The sequence below is a fragment of the Vicugna pacos genome, chromosome 33 (assembly GCF_048564905.1).
Source record: "Vicugna pacos chromosome 33, VicPac4, whole genome shotgun sequence".
NCBI classification, from domain to species: domain Eukaryota; kingdom Metazoa; phylum Chordata; class Mammalia; order Artiodactyla; family Camelidae; genus Vicugna; species Vicugna pacos.
In genome coordinates this window covers 15550077-15575731 of record NC_133019.1, presented here as the reverse complement: position 1 = coordinate 15575731, position 25655 = coordinate 15550077, and the positions used below count along the sequence as shown (strand labels likewise).

General features: G+C 47.6%; 1 protein-coding gene across 5 annotated transcripts in view; it reads left to right on the top strand.

Moving 5' to 3' along the window:
- Positions 1–25655, top strand: part of NCAM1 (neural cell adhesion molecule 1) — a 294609-nt gene that overhangs the window by 218497 nt on the left and 50457 nt on the right. For all 5 annotated transcript variants that reach the window (XM_006207809.4, XM_015242229.3, XM_072954135.1 and 2 more), the window contains exons 2-8: positions 11639–11713; positions 13457–13675; positions 14759–14902; positions 15299–15436; positions 16491–16608; positions 17108–17274; positions 22784–22926. In XM_006207809.4, the coding sequence (XP_006207871.1) occupies positions 11639–11713; positions 13457–13675; positions 14759–14902; positions 15299–15436; positions 16491–16608; positions 17108–17274; positions 22784–22926 (1004 nt within the window). The remainder of the gene's footprint in view (positions 1–11638; positions 11714–13456; positions 13676–14758; positions 14903–15298; positions 15437–16490; positions 16609–17107; positions 17275–22783; positions 22927–25655) is intronic.

The window sequence follows — 25655 nt, the reverse complement described above, 5'->3', positions numbered from 1 at the left end:
TATTCAGAGGGTCAACCCTGAGAACTGGGGTGGGGTGGGGTGGGGAACAAAGGCAGGGGCCCCATCAGACAAAAGACAGGCCTGCTGGGGAGATCCCAGCCCATGTGAGTTGAGTGGCCCGTTCTGTCACCACCCGCGCTTCAAAGAGACCTGCTGAGTTACCCCCAGGACAGGACGACGTATCATCCTGGTAGTGGATGGAGGGTCTGCTGCTTCTCAGGCAGCCGCAGCGGCAGCCTTGGCCGTCTGCATCATGAAGGCCCCGCGGCTTGGAGTTTGGGGAGTTTCCAGTTGCGGGGGGGCAGGTGTAAGAAAATTGAAACTTACACGCAGTGAACGCAGAACAACATCCTCCATCGCGTATGAGCCCCCCTCATTTAAATACGTTCAGATCGCCGCTCGCCTTTGGGCTTCTCAGTTTTGTAGCTGTCAGTCCAGTTTGGAATAGAAACCAGGCCTTGCAGCTCCCAAGTTTAGCCACTGTTGAGGCCGATTCTATTTTTGAAGAAGGAAAAATCGGTGGCCAGTGACTGGAGTTCTTTTTAAGGAATCCAGTTCTGCCTGGTCACGGTGACTTGACATCATCTTAAAAGTTTCAAAGTTAGTTCCCAGAGTAGAATTTCCTATCTGGGGAGACCAGGTGAGGAAGGAGAGCGTGAGTGAGTGTGTAAGTGTGTGTGTGTGTGTGTGTGTGTGTGTGTGTGTGTGTGTGTGTTTTCTCCCCTGTGTCCCACCCAAGTCTCTTAGTTAGACTAGATGCTGGAACCACCAGGCAAAATCACATGGACACTAAACTCCCATGACCAGGTTTGGTCTCCTGAAACGGACAGGAAGTTTCAAATTTCCCTACAGAGACTTCGTCTCTTGGCAGGTATTTCCTTCCTATTGAGATAAGGTTCCGGGAATAATGGTTTAGCTACTTGGTTTTCAAGTCGCTCATAGAACTAGTCTGTCACCTTGAAGGGGAAGTTAAACGTTGCCTCTGTGACATCCTTCCAATAAGATTCCGCCACCACCAGCGGAGTTGGGTGTGTGTTTGTTTCTCACGGGTGAGCCTCGTATCTGCCTCTGACCTTTGAAGGGTCTCCTTGGAATCCCACTCATTCTAGTCCTTGAACATCAAAGCCCATTACGCCGTGGCGCCGGTGGGGGGAACTCTCTTTAATGTCTTTGTCTTTGATTTCTCAGACTGGGATTCAAAGGCTCCCCTGTCTGTTGGATAAAGCAAAGTGAGTTTGTCAAGGACAGTTGGGTTTGGATTGGTGGAGGGAAGGAATCTAAGGGAATAATGAAAGAGATAAGTGATGGTTGCTTAAATAAAAATGCTGCTACAGAAACAAAACCCAAGCAAAACACCGTGAGGGATATCATAAGCATCTGATGCCATATTTAATGTTTGTGACTTACTGGCAGTTCTTCAGGGTTGTAGCATCATTCTGGGCAAGAAAGGACCATAATCAGCACACGTGGAAGACCTCAGCCGCCAAGATGAGTGAGAATATTGTGCGTTTGGTTATTTTCTCCCAACCTCCCTACGCCTCCCCAGCGGACCTTTTTCCCCAGCCCTCCCAGCAAGCTCTACCCACATCTTTGGCTCATTATAAGTCGAAAAGACTTATGTAGAGCTACTGGCTGTTATTAGGCGTACACGTCGTAAGGTAGAAGCACCAAGAATGAGAATTGGCATGTCAATGACCAGCCTAGGGGGGCTCTTCTGGGTCCCTGAAATCGCTCTGTGTGAAGACAGAAGGGGGTCCCGCAAATGGTGCTAAAGGACCTTCAGCTGAGCATCAGAGAGTGATGACATGGGTAACCGTACAGATGGATGGATCATGACGTTGGCAGAGGCAGCGCCACAGACTCAGAATGAGGATGTACTTCACGGGTGCGGGGACCACCACACGGCCACCGTCTGCCACTGCCCCTCCTCCCCTCCCCTCTCCAGCACCCCACCTGGGCTGGGACTGCTCTCAGTTCTAGGTTTCTGATAAGCCATAGTGACAGATGTGGCATTTCAGCTCCTACCTTAATGAGTGGTACCAGCTACAGCCTTCTTGTTTGTTCGCTAATTCAAGAAAGCAATACAGTTATGTCCCAGATAATGGGTACGGTATTTAAGTGACTGAGGTTTCTTCTGTTCTGTCCCCTTCACAATTTTATATAATGTGGTCCTGTGTATCATCAACAGGTCAGTCACTGTCTGACGTAGGGGGACACTGGCTGAGGGAGTAGGGGATGAACTCTGCACCTTGTAGAAGGGAGTGTGACCTCTGTTGAAATCTCTTTACCATGATGCTCTACAGATGGCTCTTAAAGAGACTGAGTGCTTTGAGAGATCACTGGTTGAGTAGCTCCGTGAATAATCTAGCAAGGATACACTTCCTGCAGAGGAGCAAAGAGCCGATCACAACTTTAGCTTTAGCGAAGAATAATTCTAATACTCACATTTTAATAAGGAATGATATAGCTTATCCAGAGTCCGAATTGGGGGATCAAGAGTGACCCACAGATGGGAAAGTCCGGCTCACAGCCTGGTCCTTCTTGGTGGCCACCGCCGATGCTGAGCTTTGGGGGCTGCAGGTAGACATCAAGGCGGGGCCCAGTGGTGGTGAGGAGGGCGCTAGGAGGGTTCAGCTCAGGGACGAAGGCGGGGCTACAGCAGGGAGAGGAGCGTGGCCGGGTGGGCTCGGGATTCAGGGAACCTCAGTTTCCAGCCCCCGTTCAGAATCAGCACATCCCCAGGTCTGACTCAGTATATCCCCAAGCAGGCAGTGTTTTTCTCTATGTGCTTGTCTCCCAGTTCATCCAGCGCAGGATCAACCCTTTTGTCATAAAAGTTGACTTTAATTGAAGCCAACTTTAAGCAATACATACTTAGATCAAGGGCTGTGGACCTAGATCTGCCTGGCATTCATATCTTGGCCTTACCTCTTATTAGCTTTGTAACCTTGGGCTTTTAGTTAAACTTTTGGTTCTTAAGTTTCTTCATCTGTCAAGTAGGATAATAACTGCCTATCTGGTGGAATTGTTAAGAAGATTTCATGAATTCAGTGAAGTGCTTAGTACAGTGACTGGCATGAATTAATCACCATATATATAAACAATATATCTTTGTTCGAGAATGTGCATTTTTCACTTGACAGAAACTGAATTCGACAATTCTTTGCACTAGTTTTCTTCTGTAAGGAGATTATAAACCTTTGTCTCTTCAATAGCCCAGATGTGCTTAGAGCTATGATCACATAAGGACATTCTGGAAAGATACAAGCAGGATCCGAAATTCTCTAGATGAAGTTACAGGCCAGCATTCTCTAAATTTCTATTTTCTGGGTGTAGAGAATGCAACATCTGCAACAACAGCTGGACAAATATTGGAAGATAAAATTACAGCTTCTTGCCATGTTGGCAAAAGCTGTTGGACGGGAGAGGAACCATCCGCCTTGCATTAGCACCTTTTTATAGCCGGGAGAAGAGAAGTTGGATGAGTCCTTTTGCCAAGGCAAGATTTCAGGAGAGCAGACTCAGAGGAAAGATCCTCAGGGGCATCCTGGAGGCCATCAAATCGTGCACCGCAGTTTACTAAGAAGGCCTGGGTTCTCAGGGCGGGTTGATAGATTTTACGTTGTTTCTCTGGAGAAGCTTAGCTGAGTTCCAGCCATCTATGCATGTCCTTGCTGTACATTTCAATGATTCAACTTCAGGTAAAGCGCTGGCCAGTCATCGAAGTGCTGGCCGGTTGTCAGAGTGCCGCCCGGCAAAGGGAAAGCAGGCAGGACAGCCTGAAGAGGAAGCAGGGAGCTGGAGCTTCTGTTAAAAAGTGGGCTGGTGTTGGGGGGACCAGACATTTTCCCGGGCTTCAGACAGGTTGGGTGGAGCACCTGCTGTGTGTTCAGCTTTCCTAGCTGCACTTAATAGACCAAGTCTCTCCCAGGGATGACTCCTGTTCTTTGGGGACGGATGTGCGACCAGGGCAAACCGAGAGAGAGGAAACAGTTGGCGAAACAGCTACTGAGAATGCACAAAGGAAACAAGACCCAGAAGCGCAAAGAGGACTTAGGTCAGGAGTCAGCGTGTGGGACCAGTCCCATGGCTCCTGAACTTTGCTGCAGGGACCCTAGACCTCTCTGCTCCTGGTGTTTCTCATCGGTAAAGTGAAGGTGTCAGGTCTCCCCAGCTCTAACCGTCTTCGTTACTAAATGGCTCTGTGACCCTGGCGATGAGTCAGTCCGATGTGGTAGAAGACTGAGAAGTCAGGGTATGCGTCGAACTCATTCGCCACCTCTTGGCACACACTCGTGCTCTCAGCTGGTTGCCCCCCAGGGTGAGGGGCTGTGGACTGTGAGAGACTGTCCTCATGCTCACTCCTGAAGGATTTCACTCCTGGCCTGGAATCTGGCCCTTCTGAGGCTCTGTGAGGCTACTTCGGATTTTACTGCTTTGGGGAAAAAAAAAACAAAACTAAATTCTTCAATGCATCTCCTTCGTTTATGATCTTCTATTTTTTTTAACCAAAATATAGTCAGTTACAGTGTGTCAATTTCTGAAGTACCGCATAGCGTTGCAGTATGATCGTCTATTAAAACAAGCAAACACACAAGCTCCTTTTGTCAGAGTTAGGCTGGCGTCTCTCCTGCGTCTGATCTCAGGCTGTGGAGTGCAATTTGTTTGGGTCCTGCTCCTGACTCGTATCCCTTTGAGTCATTTCTTCTGACTCCCTGCTCAAGATGCTCTAAAGTGCTCCTAGGAGGAGGCGTGTACTTTCCTGGGGGTGGGAGTTGGCGATAGGACTGAGGGCCTGGGGAATAGCATGCATCTATCACTTCTGAGCGGATGATTAAACCAGCTTCTTCTAGATCTTCTCACCTGCAATCAGAAGCATGAGGACACTGTGATGTGACATTAGTCAAGTTTTCTAGCTTCTAGGTGGCTCATGAGGACTGCAACCATGGTTTGAAACTACTGACTTTTCCTATAAAACTAATTCATCTAGTTAAACCTAATGAAATGCTCATTTGACCCAAGGAGCTCAGGAGGCCAAGAGAGCTGAAGCCATTACACACCTTGGCTCTGTGTTCTGATTTGAAGCCAGCCCCCTGGAACAGAGCCAGGACCCAGTTCTTCCCAATTCCCAGCGGCTCAGATAATCTGTTATGCTAATGTCTAGATTCAACCTCTCCAAAATCTATTAAAGGATACGTGGGTGTATATTTTTATCTAAGTGTATGTATGACCATATCCACTGAGAGCCCAGATAACGTGTGTGTACATACGAATAGAATAATTCATCTTGTCAGATGGCTGTTGTTGCAAGAAGCAGCTGGACATAGGTGAATTTATCTTATTTGGGGAGAGAAAAATGAATGAACAATTAAGGATGACAGAGGAGCCTCACCCATTCTTGACATGGGAGTCTTACCATCCGGCCTCAGCTACTGTGGAGAGCAGCTGGGTAGAAGAAAAACCAGGTAGACTGAACATTAACCCAAAAGTTAGATGTCAATTTAAAGGAACTATAAATACATATTTGTACAGATGTTGGCCTTCTGTTCTGTACAGTGGCATCATCCTAGTGGACCATGTTCTATCTCATTCTCATTGCCAGCATTATTGGGGATTTTGTTTGTTTAGTGTGTGTGTGTGTGTGTGTGTGTGTGTGTGTGTGTGTGTGTGTTCAAAGTACTACCACATAGGTTACTATCATTAAAAAACCAACCAACACAGCCTGACCTTATGTTTGGAACTTTACATACATCGCTTTCCTAAGTCATCTCAACAGCCCTGTGAGATTGAGCCGGTTGTTATGTTCCTTTAGAAACGCAGAGAACAGGCTCTGAGATTCTCCTGAGATCTCAGAGTTACTAAGTGTCCAAGCTGGAGTTTTTGAACCCGGGCCTCTCTGCCTCCAGAGTCTGCCTTCTTAAACATGACTCTCTCCTGACTGTGCAATTCTCAGGACAGTCCAACCACACGAATTGAGTTTTATTATCATCCCCATTTTACAGGTGGAAAACCTGAGGCCTGGGTGAAGTGACTCGTCTAGAGTTGCCTCCATGATTGTTTTTTGGCTTTCACTGAACTCAGTCATCTTTTATACCAATAAAGATCTGGTGGGGCAAGCTCAATATCTTTAAAAAAATGTAGAAAGTGGCATCAGGCCACCTGGCCACCAAATGAATCATTCAAGAAGGTCACTTCATTTTAAACCATAAATGGAAATACTGCTTCTCTCAAACGTAGTAGCCGAAATAACTTCTTTGGAAAGGGTTGTTGACAGTGGTTTATTAAGAATAATAATGTGTATTATAACGTGTATTATTATGTGCCAGAGACTCTTATAGGTGCTTTACAAGTATGAATGCGTTTAATCTTTCCAACAGCCCAATGATAAGCATTCTGTTTTACCCCATTTTACAGATGAGGAAACAGGCACCCAGAGGTTACATGACTTGGCCAAAATTACACTGCTAGGAAGTCGTACAACTGAGGACTGGCCTGGAGTCCTCGGGCCTCACCACTCTACAGGACTGCCATGTCGGTCTTGGTTTTGCATTCAGTTTAGGTCGGCTTATCAGTGAAGTTGCCCTTTATTTTCCCTCGACTACTTTGCTAATGATGAGAGCAGGATGTCTGGCAGGAGGGGATGCCTTGGTTATTACGCCCCTGGTTCCGACATCTGAATTTCTCACAGGTACATCAGATGAAGGAGACTTCAGCATCCTTGGAAAAATAAAAGACAAGTCTCCACTGAAGTGGTTAAGGATAGTAATACTGAAGGCTCATTTCTAGAACAACTGACAAAATAAATGTAGAACTAGAATTTGATGCCTTTTTCAGAAATCCTTAGCCCTTATGAAATAGGTTCTAGAAATCCCCTTATCTAATGCATAGTCACTGATCAGATTAATCCTCTGTAGTTCACCCATCTCTTTTTTTATTATTGAGTTATAATCATTTTACAATGTTATGTCAAATTCCAGTGTAGAGCACAACTTTTCAGTTATACGTGAACATACATATATTCATTGTCGCATTCACCACAAGATCTTGTATATATTTCCCTGTGCTGTACAGTATAATCTTGTTTATCTATTCTGCATATGCCTGTCAGTGTCTGCAAACACCCATTTTTTAAGTTGGTGACCAGGGCAAGGTCCTCGGGCGTGCCTACCTTGGCCCTGGGACTACAGCACATCTATAGTCTGTCTTCCTTGGGAGCTGGTGTCTTTATAACCATTTAACAAGAAGGTATTGTCAGTTAGCTGTGGGAGAGACCTGGACTCACGTTCTGCTTTCAGCTCCTACTTCCTCAAGCACAGCAGAATCTGAAAAGAACAGTAAAATTAAATTGCTACAAGACATTGCTGGCTCAGGTGAAACCTGTGAACTCCGTTTGAAATCAGGATAATTTTTCTCTGTGGCTTTGTCTTAGTAAGACTCCCACATCTCTGATAGATGCCTTAGCCTCTCCTATGAACTGAAGCTTTAATTCCCCTTTCTTTAGCAGCTAAGGCTTTATAGCTTGCTTCTAGCATGGACTTGGGAGTTTACAAAACTCCTACCGCGACCTGAAGCTATTTGCTAAACAAGTTGGCATGTCTTTCAGCACATGGCATCCATTAAAAAAAAAAAAGAAGACATTTAAGCAGAAAACACACTTTAAAACATATCCATCTACAATTTTGAAATTGTAGAATAGATAAATAAGATTACACTGTATAGCACAGGGAAATATACAAAAAATGTTATGATAAATCACAGAGAAAAAAAAATGTGACAATGAGTGTGTATATGTCCATGAATGACTGAAAAATTGTGCTGAACATGCTGAACACTGGAATTTGACACAACACTGTAAAATGATTATGAATCAATAAAAAAATGTAAAAAAAAAAAACATATCCATCTCCCACAGGGTTATTTTACTTTTTAAATGAGATGAGGAGAGGGGACTCACTCCGTTCTCAAAAGAACCTTTTTCTGTCTGTTCACAAGGGAGAGAAGAGTGTGGGAGAGAGATGGCTGGGGCTTTGGATGCCATTTGATCTGGGCCTGAATCTTGACCCCGTTACTACCATTGCTTGTGGCTCTGAGCCTCCACTTCCCTGTCTGTAAAATGGGAATTGTAATGCTCTGATTATCTGTGAACAGAGAGGCCAGTCATGGTTAACCAGAGTAGTAATGATGGCAGCAACTTGATAGTAAGATGCTTGTACACTCTTGCTCTTTCTAGTCCATAATTTGGAAAGAGAGCAAATGATAACTCACAGGAAATAACGAGTCTATTAGGAGGTCAACAGAAGAGGTGGGGTGGTTGTGGAGTGTAGTGGGAAGAGCTGGATGGAGACTTCAAATTAGATGGCTTTTAGTCTAGACTTCACTACTCATTAGCTAAGTTACCCTGGTCAAGTTATGTCTTCTCCTTGAGCTTTAATTTCCTCCTCTGTAGAATGGAGACAAAAGTACCAGCCTTTTTACATCTCAGAGCTGCCGTGAGCCTCAGATGAAATAACATAGTGTGTTTTCTAAACCAGAAAGTGTGAACTGGCCGCCCGAGGCCTTGGGGATCAGCCGTTGTCGGAGGACACAGAAAGCCCTTCCCCTGCGTCCCCAACAGGTCCAAACTGCTATGTTGATAAGTGTGTGTCTTTGGATGCATCTGAGATGACGCAGATGAACACACAGAGCTGATGCAGAGCGCGCTTCTGCAAAGGGAGAGATGGGGTGCTTTTTCTGGGAGGAAGATATTCACAGTTGCTTTCAGAGTCTGAGTTACGCCTGGTTAGGAAATTTCAGTTACCCTTGCACCCGGAGAAAGGTGAAAGCTGAGGCAGGAGTTTGTACTGGGGGCAGTGGAAGGACTAATACAGTAAGAGAGGAAGGGACCCTAAGAAGCGGAGGGAAGGAGTTTGGAGTTAGGCGCAGGATTTCCACGTACCATTTTTAAGCCTAATAATTCACAGTTTCGCCTTTGGGGAAAATAATCAGCCATTGTGCTCCAGTGGAAAACATCCAAGCGTTGCTTTTTCAGAGAGTCTGGGGTTCCTCTGGCCCTGTTTTGACTGGTGTCTTGAAGGCGAAATCACTGTCTTTTCCATGTGTGCAAAAGGTCAGGCGTCTAAATGGATATCTCTTCTTGAAAAACCGTCTGCGATGAAAAATGTGTGCACGGAATCTGGGGAAGCTGGGAATTCCTTTGTAATTCTCATTTCTCTCCACGGCCCCCAGAGGAGGATACTGGGCTACTGGCCACATCTGTGTATGAAAACACTTCAGCCTTGCCGTGTTCTCCTGCCCCTTGAGAGTCATGTTCTGTTTGAAAAGAGCTGGAAAAAATGAAGGCTGTTTTTTCACTTGGGATAAGAAAATCCTTCTCTAAGCAGTAAGGGGAGTAACAGGATCCATGTGTTTGAAGCTGGCTGCTAATACACAGCATATGGCCAGTGAACTTTCCAGGCAGAAATATGCTTCTCTTTCTCCAAAGAACATCCCAGTCAACTCCAGAAAGGACCATCACTCAGGTGACGGGTGGCATCGGCACGGCTTCTGGGCTTCACAGGCCCACTGTTCCTTGGAACGGGAGACACAGACAGGGATCGAAAAGGTTCCAGTTGGCCTTCAGATGGGTGGCACTGGCCTGTCCCCTCTCTGTAAGGCTCCATGCTCCCCCAAATGCTCCTCTGTTCTGTTCGGGGCTGTGCATCTGAGGGCTGCCCCTCATGGTGGCCGGGTTGTTAGCTAGACTGAGTTGGAAACATTTTATCCTCTACTCACAGAGGCAGCATTCCATAATGGGGAGAACACTTACCTGGGAGTCAGGTGGCCTGGGCTCTGGGGCCACCCTGGTCCTCACGGCAAGTGACTTTACCTCTCTTTTCTCATCCAGAAAATGAGGAGGCGGGACATGGTGATGATTGGGACCCGCTTCTGCTCCGTCAGTTTAGAACTGAGTGACCTCTGACTCCATCCAGAGGGGAGTGATGGGAGAAACACGCCACGGCCGGGCACACCTGCCCCGGGAGTGCCGGGGCCATGACCCCAGCATTATGTTCCATTGCAGCTCTGTGAGTTGCAGGCAGAGTTCAGGGAAGGCAGGGGAAGATCTTTCACTACTCTCGGGAAGAATTGCGTACTGGGCCCGAAATGAGTAATCAGCAGCAAAGTTAGAGAGAGAGAGAGAGAGAGAGGCTGCCCCTCAGTGATGTAATATTTCTTCCAAACCAGCCTTTGGAAATTCCTGGGTTCCCACTTCTTTTCCTCACGATGGAGCACTCAGCATCCTCTCCTGGCTGGTTCCAGGTTCCTCACCCTTACCCTCGCTCCTCACCTGTTCATTTCCTACCCCTCCACACCTTCCCTTTCTCCGCAGCCTCCGCTGGGTTTCTCCATGGTCTGCTCTGTCTGTAGGATGATTCAGAAGGCTGGGCCCCCAATAACTGAGTTGCCCTCACAACCCTCTTCCCCCGCCCCAAGCAGGCCCTTTGATCCCTCTGCTCCGCTGAGCACAAGCCTGGTTGCTTCATCAAAGGAGCACAGGACGAGACCCGCAGCAGCTCAGCCCGCAGGCCGGTCGCCATGGCAACGAGCGTTCCCTCCGTTCTACTGTGAAGAGAAAATGGCTGTTAGGGGCGAGGGCTCGCTGAGTCTCTATCACCTGGCCTGTTTTGTCCAGGCCCCTCCTTCGTATGGGCTTTGAGAAGCTACCTGCCTTGAACCAAAGGTCCATTGGCCTTTAGCTGGCAGATTTCCTTTACCTAAGAGGAGGAGAGGCAGAAGGAAGCTGAATCCAAATAAATAATAGCATATTTTTCCTTAACGCTCAAGCTGTATTTTTATGAGGAATGGTTGTCTGCTCTGAGCAGATAAAGGAGGAACTCCGTGAATACAGGGATCTGTGAAATCCGGTGCGATGTATTTTGTCTTATCGGTGGAGGGGATTGACAGAACACAGGCACAGGCAAACACAGATGCAGTGCCGCAGCCAAGGGGTGCCGGGGATCCCGCCAGGCATGGCCTCCGGCATCTCGGAAGAGCTGACTGACTCCTTGGAGTGCTGGTGTTTGATGCAGTCTCCTCTTGGGCAAAGAATTACGTTGGTCCTACAGTCAGGAGGTCACTTGAGCATTTGTTTGGTACCCCCTGCTTTGGACTCAGTTTGGATCTTAACGATGAAGCCTTCCCCAGAGTGATTCAGCTCAGCGGTGCGGGGAGTTGGCAGGAAACCGTGTGCAGAGTTGGGGAGTTGCTGGTCTCCCCGTTAACACGCTTCAGGTTGATCATCCGAATGGAACGGGATGGGCTGCTATTTCTGTGAATCCCAGAAGTGTTGCTGTTTGGAGCAGAACCATAAGTCTTTTCAAGCGGTCAGAAATATTTAGGGCAGAGGTCACTCTAGGTCTCCCAGGGACCTCACCTTACCTGATGGAGGACAGCGGTTCCCCAGGGAAGGGCCTGGACCTTGTCCACTCCTGGCTCTGGCATGAGGAACTGGGATGGTGACAAGTTCTCAAAACCCAAACAACCTCCTCTCTTCACTCTTTCTTGAAGTGAGCGAGAGGTAGGGACCCCGTTTTTGAATGAAAACTCTGATTTCCCCGCTCAAAATTTCAAATGTGTTTAAACTGGCCTTTCTCTTTCTCAGTTTCTCTGCAGGTGGATATTGTTCCCAGCCAAGGAGAAATCAGCGTTGGAGAGTCCAAATTCTTCTTATGCCAAGGCAAGTGCCCACGTCCCACTGTATTGCCGGAACGCCACCCAGCAGGGCAGAAGCCAGGGGCTGTTTGTGTCAGGCTGATCACACTGCGGTGCCTGGGATTCTGGGCGTGGCTTTGCAGCTGGGTTGGCAGGCTGACCCCACTGAGAACCAGGGAAGTGCTCAGACCCTCTCCCTTCCCCTTGCAAAGGCTGCGCCAGCACAAAGAAATGTGCCTTGTGGACTGCTGCTTGACAGTGAAGAGATCTAGAGATTCTCTCCGGAAAGTCAGCACAACCCCCAGAATAGCGAGTCCTCCCCCCCTTCCCAGACCCCCAGCTCTGCATAAATCCAGAGTTCTGTAAATGATGCTGGAGAACAGCACTGGTTCAGAAAGGATGCTTGAGCGGGTCAGTGGAAGACTTATTCATTAGAATCCCCCAGAGCAGGAAAATTCAAGGAGTGCCTGCAAAAAAATTGAGAAGTGGTACCTTTCTTTGCTGTCAGGCACATGCCCTGGGTTTTCCAGCCCTACCATGGGTGTCAGTATTCTGTCCCGTTGCCCCCACCAGAGTTCGGATTTTGTCGGACCTGGTGTCTTTTTTGTTGTTGTTGTTTAAAAAATATGCCCCATTTCTACAGCCCGGCTAATTATCAGGAAATGTCCTGTGGAGAAAAGGCTTCAGACGAGGCTTTGGAGTTTCTGTGTGTGGCATACCTGGGATTTGGAACATGAAGGAACCAGGGAAGAGCGGAGCTAGGTGTAAACTGTGACATTGAGCTAGCAGCTTTCGGCGGGGAGGGGCCTTTAAATGCTGTCACGATTTGTGCTGGATGAGGTGGGCTGGTGGCCACAGGATGTGTTCCCTCCAGCTTCGCCTTCATTATAGCAATTTAAACGATCTGGAGATGCAGCCATGGATGCCACAGCACATCTTGCAAATAGTGATATTTATTGAAAGCATGATGGGCCCTGAAAGGAAGACTGTTTCATTTCCACACTGAGCATCTGTGCAGGGCGGGGGTGGGGGGGGCGGTGTGGGCCAGGGAAGGGCGCCATGCAGAGAGGCAGAGTGAAACCACTTCCGGGGATCGGGGATCCCAGAGCCCTTGCTCCAGCTCAGTGTGTACACAGCTCTGCAGCAGCATCCCCTCCCGGGTACCTGGAGGAAAGATGCCTGAGTGATGCCGGCTACCTTCTTTGCAGCAGTTTAAGGAAGTGCCTTTGTCTGTCTGAGACAAGGGGTGCTGAAATGACAGTGATGCCAATTTGTGCAGGCAGATACTAGAATAAAAGCGGTTGGAATCCACACTCCTAGACTAGCCAGTGTCTCATCTTCCACTTAGGAGAAGGTAATCGAAGCCCTCGAAAACAAGCTGATGAGTTGGCTCAGACCAGCTGGTCCTTGAGCTCGGATCCTAGATGTGCTAACTCCCTTTGCCCCCCGTTCTTTGAGGCTATAATCTCTTAGCTTAGCGCCTGACACACAGTAGGTCCTCAACACATTTCTCTTCCTTCACTAGGGATAGGCCCACTGTGAGAAAAACCAGCCCAAGTGTTTGCTGATTTCTTTCTGAACACTGTGAGTCATGATACATGCATAACAATTAAACTTTGAAGCCACTGATGTAAATGGTCATCGCTCCCTAACCGTCACGCCCAGTGATCTCTCCTTCAGTAACTCTTTACTGAGCACCCACTGTCACCCTGCAGGGGTCTTTGTCTTCTCAGCATCAGTGGTTTGCAAATAATCTCTTCCTCTTTAGTGGCAGGAGATGCCAAAGATAAAGACATCTCCTGGTTCTCCCCCAATGGAGAAAAGCTCACCCCGAACCAGCAGCGGATCTCCGTGGTGTGGAACGATGACTCCTCTTCCACCCTCACCATCTACAACGCCAACATTGACGATGCCGGCATTTACAAGTGCGTGGTCACGGCAGAGGATGGCAGTGAGTCCGAGGCCACGGTCAACGTGAAGATCTTCCGTAAGACCCTCCTCCTTCTCCTTCTGTTATTTCCTGTCCTCTCCTTTGGCCAGGAAGACACGTGGGTAGCAGACAGAGTGGGATGGAGGATGGAGTAGAGGACCGACGGCTAAGGGCTTGGTGGGACCCCTTTCCTCGCTTCCTCTCCCTGAGTCTTTTCCGAATGGAGCCAAGACTGCAACACAGTCTTAAATGATCCTTGGCCAACTCAGAACTCACAGCTGGATTCATGCTGGTCACAGCTACCTCCTGCTGGCCTCCATTCTTTAAATTCAAATTACACATTCCTAGAGGGCTGGTATGGGTTCCCCTCTCCCTTCCCCAAGTCTTGGCTGACTTGTACAGCTCAGGTTTTCCTCTCTTATTTCACTCGTCCCTGCTGGAAATGGAGTGCAAAGGCTTGGTGGGACATTGCACAGTGATTATCTTAGCACTGGCACTCAGAGCGGGCAGTTCTCATTGCCCCCGAAACCAGTCTGGAGGTGGCATCTCATTACCTTGTTATCGTGCATCTGTCCTGTTGGCCAGGGAGATGGTGGGTGACAGCTGATGGAACAGTATTGATCGCCATGGTACCCACTGCCATGGGCCTGCTTTCTTCTGTCCTGTTCTTCAAAATTCTCTCTGCTGTAGACAAGTTGGGGTAGGGGTGGCAGACAGTAGGGGAGACAGAGGAAGGACTGATGGCTCCTACGACTCGCTGTGGAATAGATGTTCTGCCAGCTGAGTCTACCTGTGCGTAGTGTTTCATTAACTCCATCCCATGTGGTGGGGACCCTGGGGAAAGACACTCCCTTTCACTTTGTAGACCCTTCTCTGCACAAAGTGATCAATTCACACTCAGTGAATAGACGTTGATTGCCAAACACTGATGACATATTCCCCTACTTGTGTCACCTGCTCTGCCTGCATCTTTGGCCAAGTGATGGGTGGGACCCCCTTTTGTACCACTGTGTGTGTGTGTGTGTGTATATATATATAGAGAGAGAGAGACTCGAATCCAAGCAGTATGGCGCCAGTGAAAAGGAATATTTGTCAGAGAACCAGCTGTTTTCCCTCACTCTCCCCTTGCTCATTTTCCAGAGAAGCTCATGTTCAAGAATGCGCCAACCCCACAGGAGTTCAGGGAGGGGGAGGATGCCGTGATCGTGTGTGATGTGGTCAGCTCCCTCCCTCCAACCATCATCTGGAAACACAAAGGCCGAGATGTCATCCTGAAAAAAGATGGTGAGACCTGCCAGCTGCCTTTTCCCCTGTGCCACTGAGTTTCATAGAGTTTCCACCTCTGCCAGCTTCTGAGGCATTCCAACCCAATCTTAAATTCTGGGGTCCCAGAACCACATGCCCTTTCCAGGTCAACGGGTGCATGTCTATAGCTTGTATATGCAGGCACTTGACTTTCTCGCCAAAGAAAGAGACACATTTCCGATAGACTTTTGCTCGTGGCTCTAGGTTGTTGCCAGGGACACATTTTCTTATTTCAGCTCAAAGCCCTCCCCGTTCCCAGCCCTCCTCTAACCCCTGTGAGACTGAAGGTAGGAAAAAGGAGAGGCTCAGTGACCTGCCTGCAGATACCAGTCCTCTGACTGCTCCCTGGATGAACCTGCCTCTTGTCTCTTCCAGTCCGATTCATAGTCCTGGCCAACAACTACCTGCAAATCCGAGGCATCAAGAAAACAGATGAGGGTACTTACCGCTGTGAGGGCAGGATCCTGGCCCGGGGGGAGATCAACTTCAAGGACATTCAGGTCATTGTGAACGGTGAGGAGATCTGTTACTCCTGCTCCCTCCACGGCTACAACCTTGGTTCATGCATGTCCGCTGAGTCCACCCCTTCCCCCACCCCCACCCCTCCCCCGACTCCCACCCCTCCCCCCCACCTCTGGCTTGTTTTTCGTTTGTTTGTTTTTAAACACTCTTGTCTTTTAGGTCCCCCTCAACTATGAGGAACTCCAGGGCAGTGCTTGAATGTCCTTCATTATGTTGCCCCACAAGAAACTTTCCCCATGCTTACTAATAAATTCTTATTCACGCAGCACCCTTCTTGATGTTACCATAATTATGAAGCTGGTCCCCTGGTTCAGTGTCCAAAGAAAACATTATCATCAATTCAGGCCTCAGAATAGTCAGAGTCAGAGTCCACGGGCTTATTAATCTCAATTTGCAGTGTCAAATAAACACACCCGTGGAATCGATCTGACATTTACAAGATGTTTACAGGAAATTATAATGTCAGTTCTAAGAAAATAAGTAAATCATGGTTGAATTGTTTTGGATATTGAAATGTATCTTTTGCCAAACTCTCCCCCTCTCATTCCTTTGGTAAAAACAGTTTGTGCACAGGATTGTTTATGACAGTCTGAAGGAAATGTCACTCTTTGATGAGCTGGTGCATTTCAAATTGGGATTAACCATTGAACCACTGGGAACAGGAGTTTTCAGCTTGTTCTGGTATCAAGAGTCCCTCTGAAATGTCAAGTTCCACCAGTCGTGGTTTGCATTGGTGGATTGGTATGCATTGATTGAGAAAATATATAAATAGCTACTATAAATTGAATGCCAGTTAAAAATGAACAAAGCACATTCATATGGCTTCTAAATCTATATTATTGAGAAGCAGTATTATTATATATTGTCATACAGACAGCAATATTACGTATTGTTGAAAAACACTACTGCATGTTGGTAGGTGAGTTATTCTGGTATTTATTATGGTGACAGTAATTATTCAGTGCACACCTGATTTTAGATCACTTACACTAACTTTCCAGCTGCCCGGGACTCTTGACCCCCTGACATTTCTTCTCTTCTTCAGTGCCACCCACCGTCCAGGCCAGACAGAGCATAGTGAATGCCACCGCCAACCTCGGCCAGTCCGTCACCCTGGTGTGTGATGCTGAAGGCTTCCCAGAGCCCACCATGAGCTGGACAAAGTAAGAAACCAGCCCGTACACAGACTAGCGGAAAAGGAGACCTCGCAGGGCCTGCTCTGTGTTGGCATTTTAGTGAATAGGGGTCGGCGGCTGGTACAGAATGGACTCTGTTCTGTAAAGTCCTCTTGCCTTGTGTGTGCATTGAATTCCTTCATTTTCAGTTTGGGGGACAAAACTCCAAAGCCCTCTTTGGAATTGTCGTGGGCGCAGTTTGCAGCCCTCGGGCAGCCTCCAAGGTCTGGGCTGAGGAATCACAGGTAGGCAGAAGCTGTGAGTATTCAGTCTTTGCCATGAGCTTAGTCTGCCTTTTGCGGAAACTAATTCAAAATAAATGTAGCAGGTGGGAAATAGCTCAGTGGTAGAGCGCATGCTTAGCATGCACCAGGTCCTGGGTTCAATCCCCAGTATCTCCATTAAAAAAATAAAAATTAAACAGTAAAAATACACCTCTCAGCTCCGTGGTCAAAATCACAGCACTCTGCATTTCTGCACCCTGTAGGGACGGGGAGCAGATAGAGAATGAGGAAGACGAAAAGTACCTCTTCAGCGACGACAGCTCTGAGCTGACCATCAGGAGGGTGGACAAGAACGACGAGGCCGAGTACGTCTGCATCGCTGAGAACAAGGCCGGCGAGCAGGATGCCTCTGTCCACCTCAAGGTCTTCGGTAAGGACGTGGGGTCAAGGTCACGGCTCTGCCACTTTTCCTCTAACCCGCCACCATCCGTCAGCAGGGCCTTGTCCACTCTGCCAGGGGATCTACCCCACTTCTTGCCAGCTCCACCACCTAAGCCCCCAGTCCAGGCCATCCTGGTCCTCACCTGGTCATCGAGCCAGCCTCCTAGCTGGCCTCCGTCCCTCTCATCCATCCCGTTCAGTAGCTCCCACTCACAGTAGCCAGAATAACCTTAAGCACCGCTCTTCTGTTTCAAATCCTCCAATGCCTTCCCAAAGCAACTAGAATAAGATCCATGGCCGGAGACCAAACCCAGGCGAGCCCCCGACTTCCTTTCCGGCCTCATCATTTCTTCGCTGTGCTCCACAACAAAGCCCTCCCACCCTGGAAGCCCTCTTCCGGTCCCTCAGACACACCAGGCTTGTTCCCTGTCTCAGGGACATTGCACTGGATGCTTCCTCTGCCTGGAATATCATCCCCCAGATCGCCTCCGAGCTGCCTTCCTCCCATCCATCATCCACATGTCAACTCATCATTCAGTTGCCTTCTCAGTGACTCTTTGCCTCACTGCTCTGGCCAGTGCAGCTCCCTCATCACCGCTGCCACCCCCACTCACCTCCACTGCTCTCTCCTTCAGTGCCCTTCTCAGGACCTGAGCTGCTCTCATTTACATATTGGTTTTGGGGATCACTTGTCTCCACTAAGTGTAATCTCCAAGATGGCGGAGTGCTGGCTGCCTGATACATCGCTTCATCTTTGGTGCTCCAGACAGCGCCAGAGTCGTAAGAGGCCCTTGCTCAATATTAGTGACCGAGTGACTGCCTCTGCCTGTCCCTGGCCCGTGTGCGCACTGTCACAAAAGTCATGAAAAGAACCTCCACATCTCTACTCACTTTGTCTCTATAAACTCAGTTAACTTCCATCTGTTTAGAACTGAAATGCATTTTGACCTGACTTTGAAAAAATGAATTTGTGGTGGAGTGATGTTTGACCTAGTGGTTCTCAACTGTGTCTGCCCATCTTTTTAAAAAACACAGAGAAGCGGGTCCCCCATAGAAGGTGCTGCCAGAGTGCGCCCAGCTCCCGGTTGTCCCAGCGTGTGCCTGGGGAGCCCGCCTAGGACCTGCTTGTTTCCTCCCCAGGAGAACTCACCGCTGTTCCTAAACACAGACCTTTGAACATCAAGCATTTATGTGCAGTTGGACCTGCTAATCCCAGATGAATCCTCTTTGCTCATGATAGTTGGGCGTAGGAACAGATGATCAGTGCGGTCCAAATTAACTGCACGTACTTGAGAAGGGAAGCTAAACTTCTTGGAAAACATTCTTGACAGTCATTTCTCTGATTCCTACTGGTCTTCCCCAGTCACTCTGATTTTGAGTTTTTCCATGTGAGAGACACTTGCATTTGTTAATGTATTCCTTCATTTCACAAATGTTTATCGAGCATCATTGCTGCTGGACAGAGGGACTACAGAGATCTCTGTATAATGTCTAAGTTAATGTCTTTTGACCCTGAGAAGCACAAAGAGGGAGATAAACACATAAGCATATAAACTATAATAGATAGTATCCATCAACAACATTTGAGCACCTGCTGTGGACCCAGCCGTTGCCAAGGTTTCAAAGAGGAAAGCACTCTGTTCTCATCAGTGCGTTCACAGGCTAATGTAGATAATCCATGCTGAAATTTTTAATGACAGCCCATTACAGTGACTTCATCACAGCAATGTGCATGGTGTCCTGTAGGGGAAGAAAGATCTCTGGTCCTGCTAGAAAAGTCTCTGCAAATGTTACGCTGTTTCCCGCGTTGGAGTTTCCCAGATGCAGAAGAAGTGGATGCGCCTTTCAGGCCACCCAGCACAGGCACACAGGCCGGGAGCACACGTGCTGTGCTGAACGTGAACCCCTTGTGGACGGGGACCTGCGTCTGCTCTACTGACAGATGTACCCCCAGCTATAACAGCGCTGCCTGGCATGTAGTAGGCACCAGTGTTTGAATAAAGGAGGGGATGGTCATTGGTTTTGTATGAATGAAGCACAATGTAGGTGGCAGGGAGGTGGACCTCGAAACGTGTAATCATCACTTGTCTTCAGGAAATTCTTTTAGATATCAGCCCCCTGAAATAATAATAATAATGCGCAACACCAAGTAAGCCCATATCATACTATATGAATTACTATTCATAAATGAGCTCTTATTACCTCATCACAGTCCTATGAGGCAGACTGGATTTTTATCCCCATTTCACAAATGAGGAAACTGAGCACGGAGACAGGAGGTGCCCCACCCAAGGAGCCAGGGTTCAAACCCAGGCTTTCTCACCCATTCCCTAGTCTCACCGTGGTAGCTCCTCCTCCGTGAAACCCAGTGAAACACATGTTGTATCTGAATTACACGTGGAATGACTGGTAATTAGCGTCCTCTGCCTTTCCCTCCGTGGATTATGTCGATTCTCTGGGGAAGTACACTCAGTTCTCACCTGGCTGCTCGGGAACAGATCTCGCTTCTGGTCCAGGCCCTCTGGTGGGGTGGCGGCCCCAGGAAGGAGGAGTTCGGGGCAGGCTTGAGTGAAGAAGGTGGGTAAGGTCCAGGGAAGGGGGTGTCCAGGCAGGGTTTGTCTTTCCACTTTCCTTCCTTGTCACACATCCCCTGCTACATCACACACACACACACACACACACAGCCACATACACACACACTCTCTCTCTCTCACTCACTCCACTACCATCATTCTTTCCCAAGCCTGCAGCTGGGAGAATGTACGTCAGGCAGCCCAGCAGAGCAAACAGGGAGATGTGGGCAGACTCCTGCAGAGACAGGTGAGAGGGTCACAGACTCCTAGGAACTGCGTCTAATCCAGGCCCAGCCAGAATGAGAACCCTCCTCTGTAACATCCCGAGGAGAGTCCACATGGGCTCCTGGGAGTAGCCTGGTACCCCGGGTCCACCCTCATTTCCCTCTCCATCTCACATTCTGACCCCCTTTCTCTCTTCCTCCTCCTGGCCTCCCCTGTGGGTTTAGGAGACTGGGACTAGGGCCTGGGAGCCCCGTGGGGCAGGACTAGCCAGTTGGGACTTCATCTTTCTTCCACCCTTTCTCCCTCTCCTTCCCCTGGCTTGCCATCGGGGCCCAGCACTAGGGGAGACAAGGGGCTGGTTCCCCAGTGGCTGCAGAGTCGCAGCAGTGAGACAGAAGAGGAGAGGAACCGTAGCTTAGATAGTAAAAGCGACCCTGCCTCTGTCCCTGTTTGCTCAGTGATGCCCGCTGCATGCCTTTCACTCTCAAGAGTGCCCCAGTTTGGACAACTAATTATATTGAGATCCTATTTCTAAGGTAATGTTCTAAGCCTTCCGTTAGTTCTGACAGCAGCATTGCTTCTGGGGTGCAGAAGGCATTAAGCCGCCGGTGAGAAGCTTACCTTCCTTCCCACAGCCTCTGTAGACCATTCAAACTTAGCCATTGTTAATAATGTTTTTAGCAAGAATACATTTTGCCATTTTCTGAAGACTTAGCACAGAGCAGCCTCCATAACCATCTGGGAAAAGGAGTCACCAAGACCAAATATTATTAACAGACGTTAGCTGTCCCTTGTCTGTCTTCTGTTAACCTTTTGTGCCAGTGCAAAGTGCTATGGGCCGGAGAGGGTCAGCAAACACTGTCTCCATCACAGTGTCCACGCAGGTTCCAAGAGGCTAAAGAGTCAGCCTTCCTGTGGCTGCCTCCAGATCCCAGAACAACTGGCAGTTCAGTGAATTCAGTTGTTTGGCTGTTTTGGGTTTTTTTTTTTCCCAACTTTTCAATCTGGGATTTTAACAGTAGAGAAACTCAGCTTTTCTTTCCCCTCCCTAAAACCTCTGTCAACAGCACTTAACAAGTTACTCCATCCAGTATGAGTCGTAGCCTTCTTGAAAGTTCTGTTGATCAAGACAGACACAAAGCCTTCCTGTGGGAAAACCTCACTCATGCGGGCTCCATCAGTTCAAATTTGTGATCATTTGGCCACATCGGATTGAGATGTGCCTGGATGCTAGCCATCAGGAAGGATTTGCTATAAGCAAGCTGTTAGTACAGATTAACTGTAGGAGAATATTTGAACCGTATAGGTCATTTTATACAGAAGGAAGTATTTGCTACAGAAAATGCGTAGCTCAGTCATTGTTTTCTGTTCATTAAAGCAGAATCAGGGCCTCAACTTGGAGGATATATAATAGGCAGTAGTTTTATTAGCCTCCTTGGAGGTACTGTATGATTTTAAATATAAAGGAAATGCAGTTCTCTCAAAAATTATCCATAATTCTGATTTATTTATTGTTCGTTTGTTTATCTAGCCTGGCCTTTTTTCTCTATTAGCAAAATAAGTTACATTTGTGCAGTGTTATCTTTTCTCTTCTGTGGGAGGTTTAGCAATTTCAGAGTATAATTGTTTTAAATTGGGAACATTCAATTTTCTCTAATGCTCTAACATTTAAACTCAGCTTTTGAATGCTCGTGTTTTCTTGCATTACCCAAAACATTTGGAAAATGAACTCATCTCATGTCCTTCCCGATCCCCAGCCCCACTCCACAGCCCCCAGTGAGTTACTCGCCACATTTCCGTCCTTGAGTTAATGCTAACACAGCCTCATAGTCGTTAAGAATCTGAGAGTCATTTGGGCTCCTCACTCCTCCTTGGGATTCTTCCCGTCTCTACTTGCCCTCTGTTCACTTGCCACTTCCTGTAAAACCTTCCTTCAGCATCTCTCTTGAAGCCACCCTTTCCTCTCTGGTCCCCTGAGACGACGTTCAGGATTGTATTATGTCACATCTGGAGCGCTGCCAGGGTTTCCGGATTGGTTTTCCCACCTTAAGGTTTTCTCCGTCTTGATTTTCCCTCAATTCCCCTGCCTTTAATACAAATGATCATGTCATTCAGCTGACCAAACACTGTCAGTGAGCCCTGCCCCGGAGCCACAGGATAAAATTCAAGCAAGAGGTTTAACCCGGGAACCAGGATGCTCCCTGCCTGGGTCCAGCATGGTCTCCCACTGCTTTGAGGCCCAGACACATGGCCCATGCCACACTGCTCTCTCTCCCATCCTCTCCTCACGTGCTCTTGACTCTTTGCTTTTATTCAAGCAGTTTTCTGCACTTGGAATGACTCTGTGTCCACCTGAAGTTCCGCCTACTGAAAATCTTACAACCCAGCCCCAAAGCTGCCTCCTTGTGGGGCCTCAGCCAGAGGGGTGCTCTGCCTCCGCTCCTGCCTCCTACACCCGCTGCCCTCAGCACTCTTACCCTCCAGGATGTTGTTTTGATTACTGTCACTGTGCTGTTGTGACATGCCTGCTCCATTGGAATCTCCCGGGGGAGTTCAGCTCATTATCTCGCCTAGGACCTTAGAACAGGGCCTTCTCCTTGATAAGCTGAGAACCTTTGTTGAATGGGTGGATGTTATAAATTAAACCTGGCAGGTTAAAAAAAAAATCAAATCAACTTATGAGATGTTCTGTCTTTTCAGCAAAACCCAAAATCACTTACGTAGAAAACCAGACCGCCATGGAACTGGAGGAGCAGGTCACTCTTACCTGTGAAGCCTCGGGAGACCCCATTCCCACAATCACCTGGAGAACTTCCACCCGAAATATCAGCAGCGAAGAAAAGGTACAATGTCGCCCAGGAGTTTCAGGGCCGTGGAACGCAGACTCCCCGCGGACTGAGCCTGCCCCATGCCCAGTTCTTTTGGGGGAGCCGGAAGATGGCATGTGGTCACCAGAGGCCATGGTCAGGTCCTATGGCCCCCCTCCTCCATCCTGCCCTGGCTGTGGCTCGCTCAGCATCCCCTTGCAGTGGAAGGGGCACAGTGCCTTGCATGGGTTTGCAGGGGTGTGATGTTAGTGAGTAAGGTCAAGACAGACATTGCAGGGAGGAAGGGGATGGTGATTCTCAAAGCCCAGGGTTATGGAGCTGTGAGCAACTAGGAAAGCTAGGATCCTGGTGCACCGGGTGACACTATCTTCATCTCAGGAGCACCCAGGGAAGAGTCTCCCGGAACTAATAGGGATCAGAATGAGCCTATTAATTCTTCTCCTTGTGGTTTGTACGCTCATGCTATCCATGCACTATACGCACAAAACCGTGGTTGCCTTCGTGTCTGCCTGTATCCTCGGTCACGTTTGGGTATCATTTTGTTCTAAAGGCAAAAATAATTAGCAGTTTCTACACGATGATAATTACACCAGGTTCTGCAATATATTCACTGAGCGTTGAAGAACATTATAGCAACTTCCCTGGCAAATGTAAATGACTGGGAAGATTTCGCTTTAAAGCACATGGATTTTTAGGCCACCAGAAAGCTGTCTTTACTAGTGACAATATATAAAAATTGAGGTGACCCCACATCACGCAGCCCTTTGCTACTGAGTGGGCCAAAAGACAGGAGGAGGAAGAAGCTTGGTTTTGAAGCAGCTTAAACCCTCTTGTGGCATTTCTCCAATCTCATCTCATATATCCTGTAGTTATGGGCTTCATTTTAATGTTGCCCAAAGCTTTGTCGCCTATTCAGGAATGATGGCCTTCACCCTCAAGAACATTTATTGTGGATTGCTGATTGACCAGAATGTCAAAAATGATAGATCTTCAACTCTTCTGCCTGCCTGAAGGAAGTCCCTAGAGAGGGTAGACTAGACACAAATAAAGCCATTAAAGGGATAGTGTGAAATACCGGGGCCAAATATGGGATTTGCATTTGAGGAACTGATTTCTTTCCCACTAATAGAACACAAAACTAAGTCAAGAGGAACAGAAGTTGCTGTTCCAAAAAACAAAAACAAAAACAAAGTATGTTTTTGCAAGTTTTACCTCCAGAGTTGAATTCAACTGAACGAAAACTCAGCTGAGGAACTGCTAAGTATTTTTGAAACTTGCATATGCTGTTTGATATTGTGAAAACCAACTGAATTAAGTAACGTGGTGTTTACTTGGATACTTTCTTTATCAACATTGGAATTAAACCTTCAGCTCAGATTTCAGCTCCCATCGTGTGTGTTACGTGGATTGAATGTACATTTCAGGGCTTCAGCCACAGGGCTGCCACTTGGTAGATTTTTCTACATCAGGCTTGAGAGTAGATTTGTCCAGAATGACCCAGTGTATATCTCTGACCTACAGTGAAGGACGGACATAACATCTACCCTAGATGAATGATGGTTTTAAATTCTCTATCTTTTCTAGGAAGAGCTCAACTGCCAAGCTAGACCAGAAGGGTTATTAAGATTTGTGCCTACTTCAGATCCTTTAATAGGTGGGCACTTCTGGCCTGTAGCTGTGAATTCATTTTTATAGACTGAGAACAAAAAAAAACCAGACATTAATACATACTCATACTTCCTAAATATTAAAACCAAAGTTATCCAGCAGAGACTGTCTCAAGCCAAGTAGGCTTTGTATGATTCAGTTATCAGTGTAGATCATTGGCCTCAATCTGAGATAATTGTTTAAGCCCAGGCACATAAATTGTAATGTGCTTTCTTTCTTACTATGGACTGCCTTCAAGTGACATTACTTAAACAGGAGTAAATCAGTGTTAGAACGAGTCCTCCAAATTGGCCAAGGATGTGACACCACATCAGCCTATTTGCCTAAATGAAACCCTATGTAGAAAAGTTACAATTTCTATGAATTATATACTGACTTCGAAGAGGCATGATAGCCACCTTACACTGTGGGTGACTAAAAATTAAGGAAACACAGATGACCTGTTCATGAGCCAGTTGGACTCCAGATAGTAAGTTTCACTTTGATTTCAGCTACTGGTCCTCAGGTTCTCCTCCGTCTGAGGCTGCATTGTATATAATGAGGTATCAAGATTATTAGAGTCACGGGATTGTAGGAGAGGAAGCAAACAGTCTTTTTAAAGTTAAGTTCATGTGCTAATCAGTAAAAATAGAGGATTGTGTCTACTGGGAAGGGAAAGAAGGCTCTCATAACTTGCCAGAATCAGAGAAGGTTGGAAGGAAGCTTCCTTTGGAGGTTATCTAGTCTCCCTGCCAGAAAGTCACTTAGCCCCTGATCAAAGGGTGGCAGCTTCAGTCCTCTAAGGGCAGGTGGCCAACACCAGTGGTCAGGGGCACTGCTTTCTTGCCCTGCCCCTTCTCAGCCTTTCCAGCCTCTGCCACTCGGGCCTTGTGTGAGAGCCATTACCAGCTCTTCAATTTTCCTTTAGTAGGTCTTCTCTTCTTCCCTTTGACACACACAGTTATTTTCACTATTTCTTACATCTCGCGGTTTCCACACCCTTCACCTTTCTAGTTGTCCTGTACTAGAAAGCTTCAGTTCACTGGTTTCCCCTGTAAGTTTGTGGTGCCTAGTATAGCTAATGCAGTCGTCCAAGG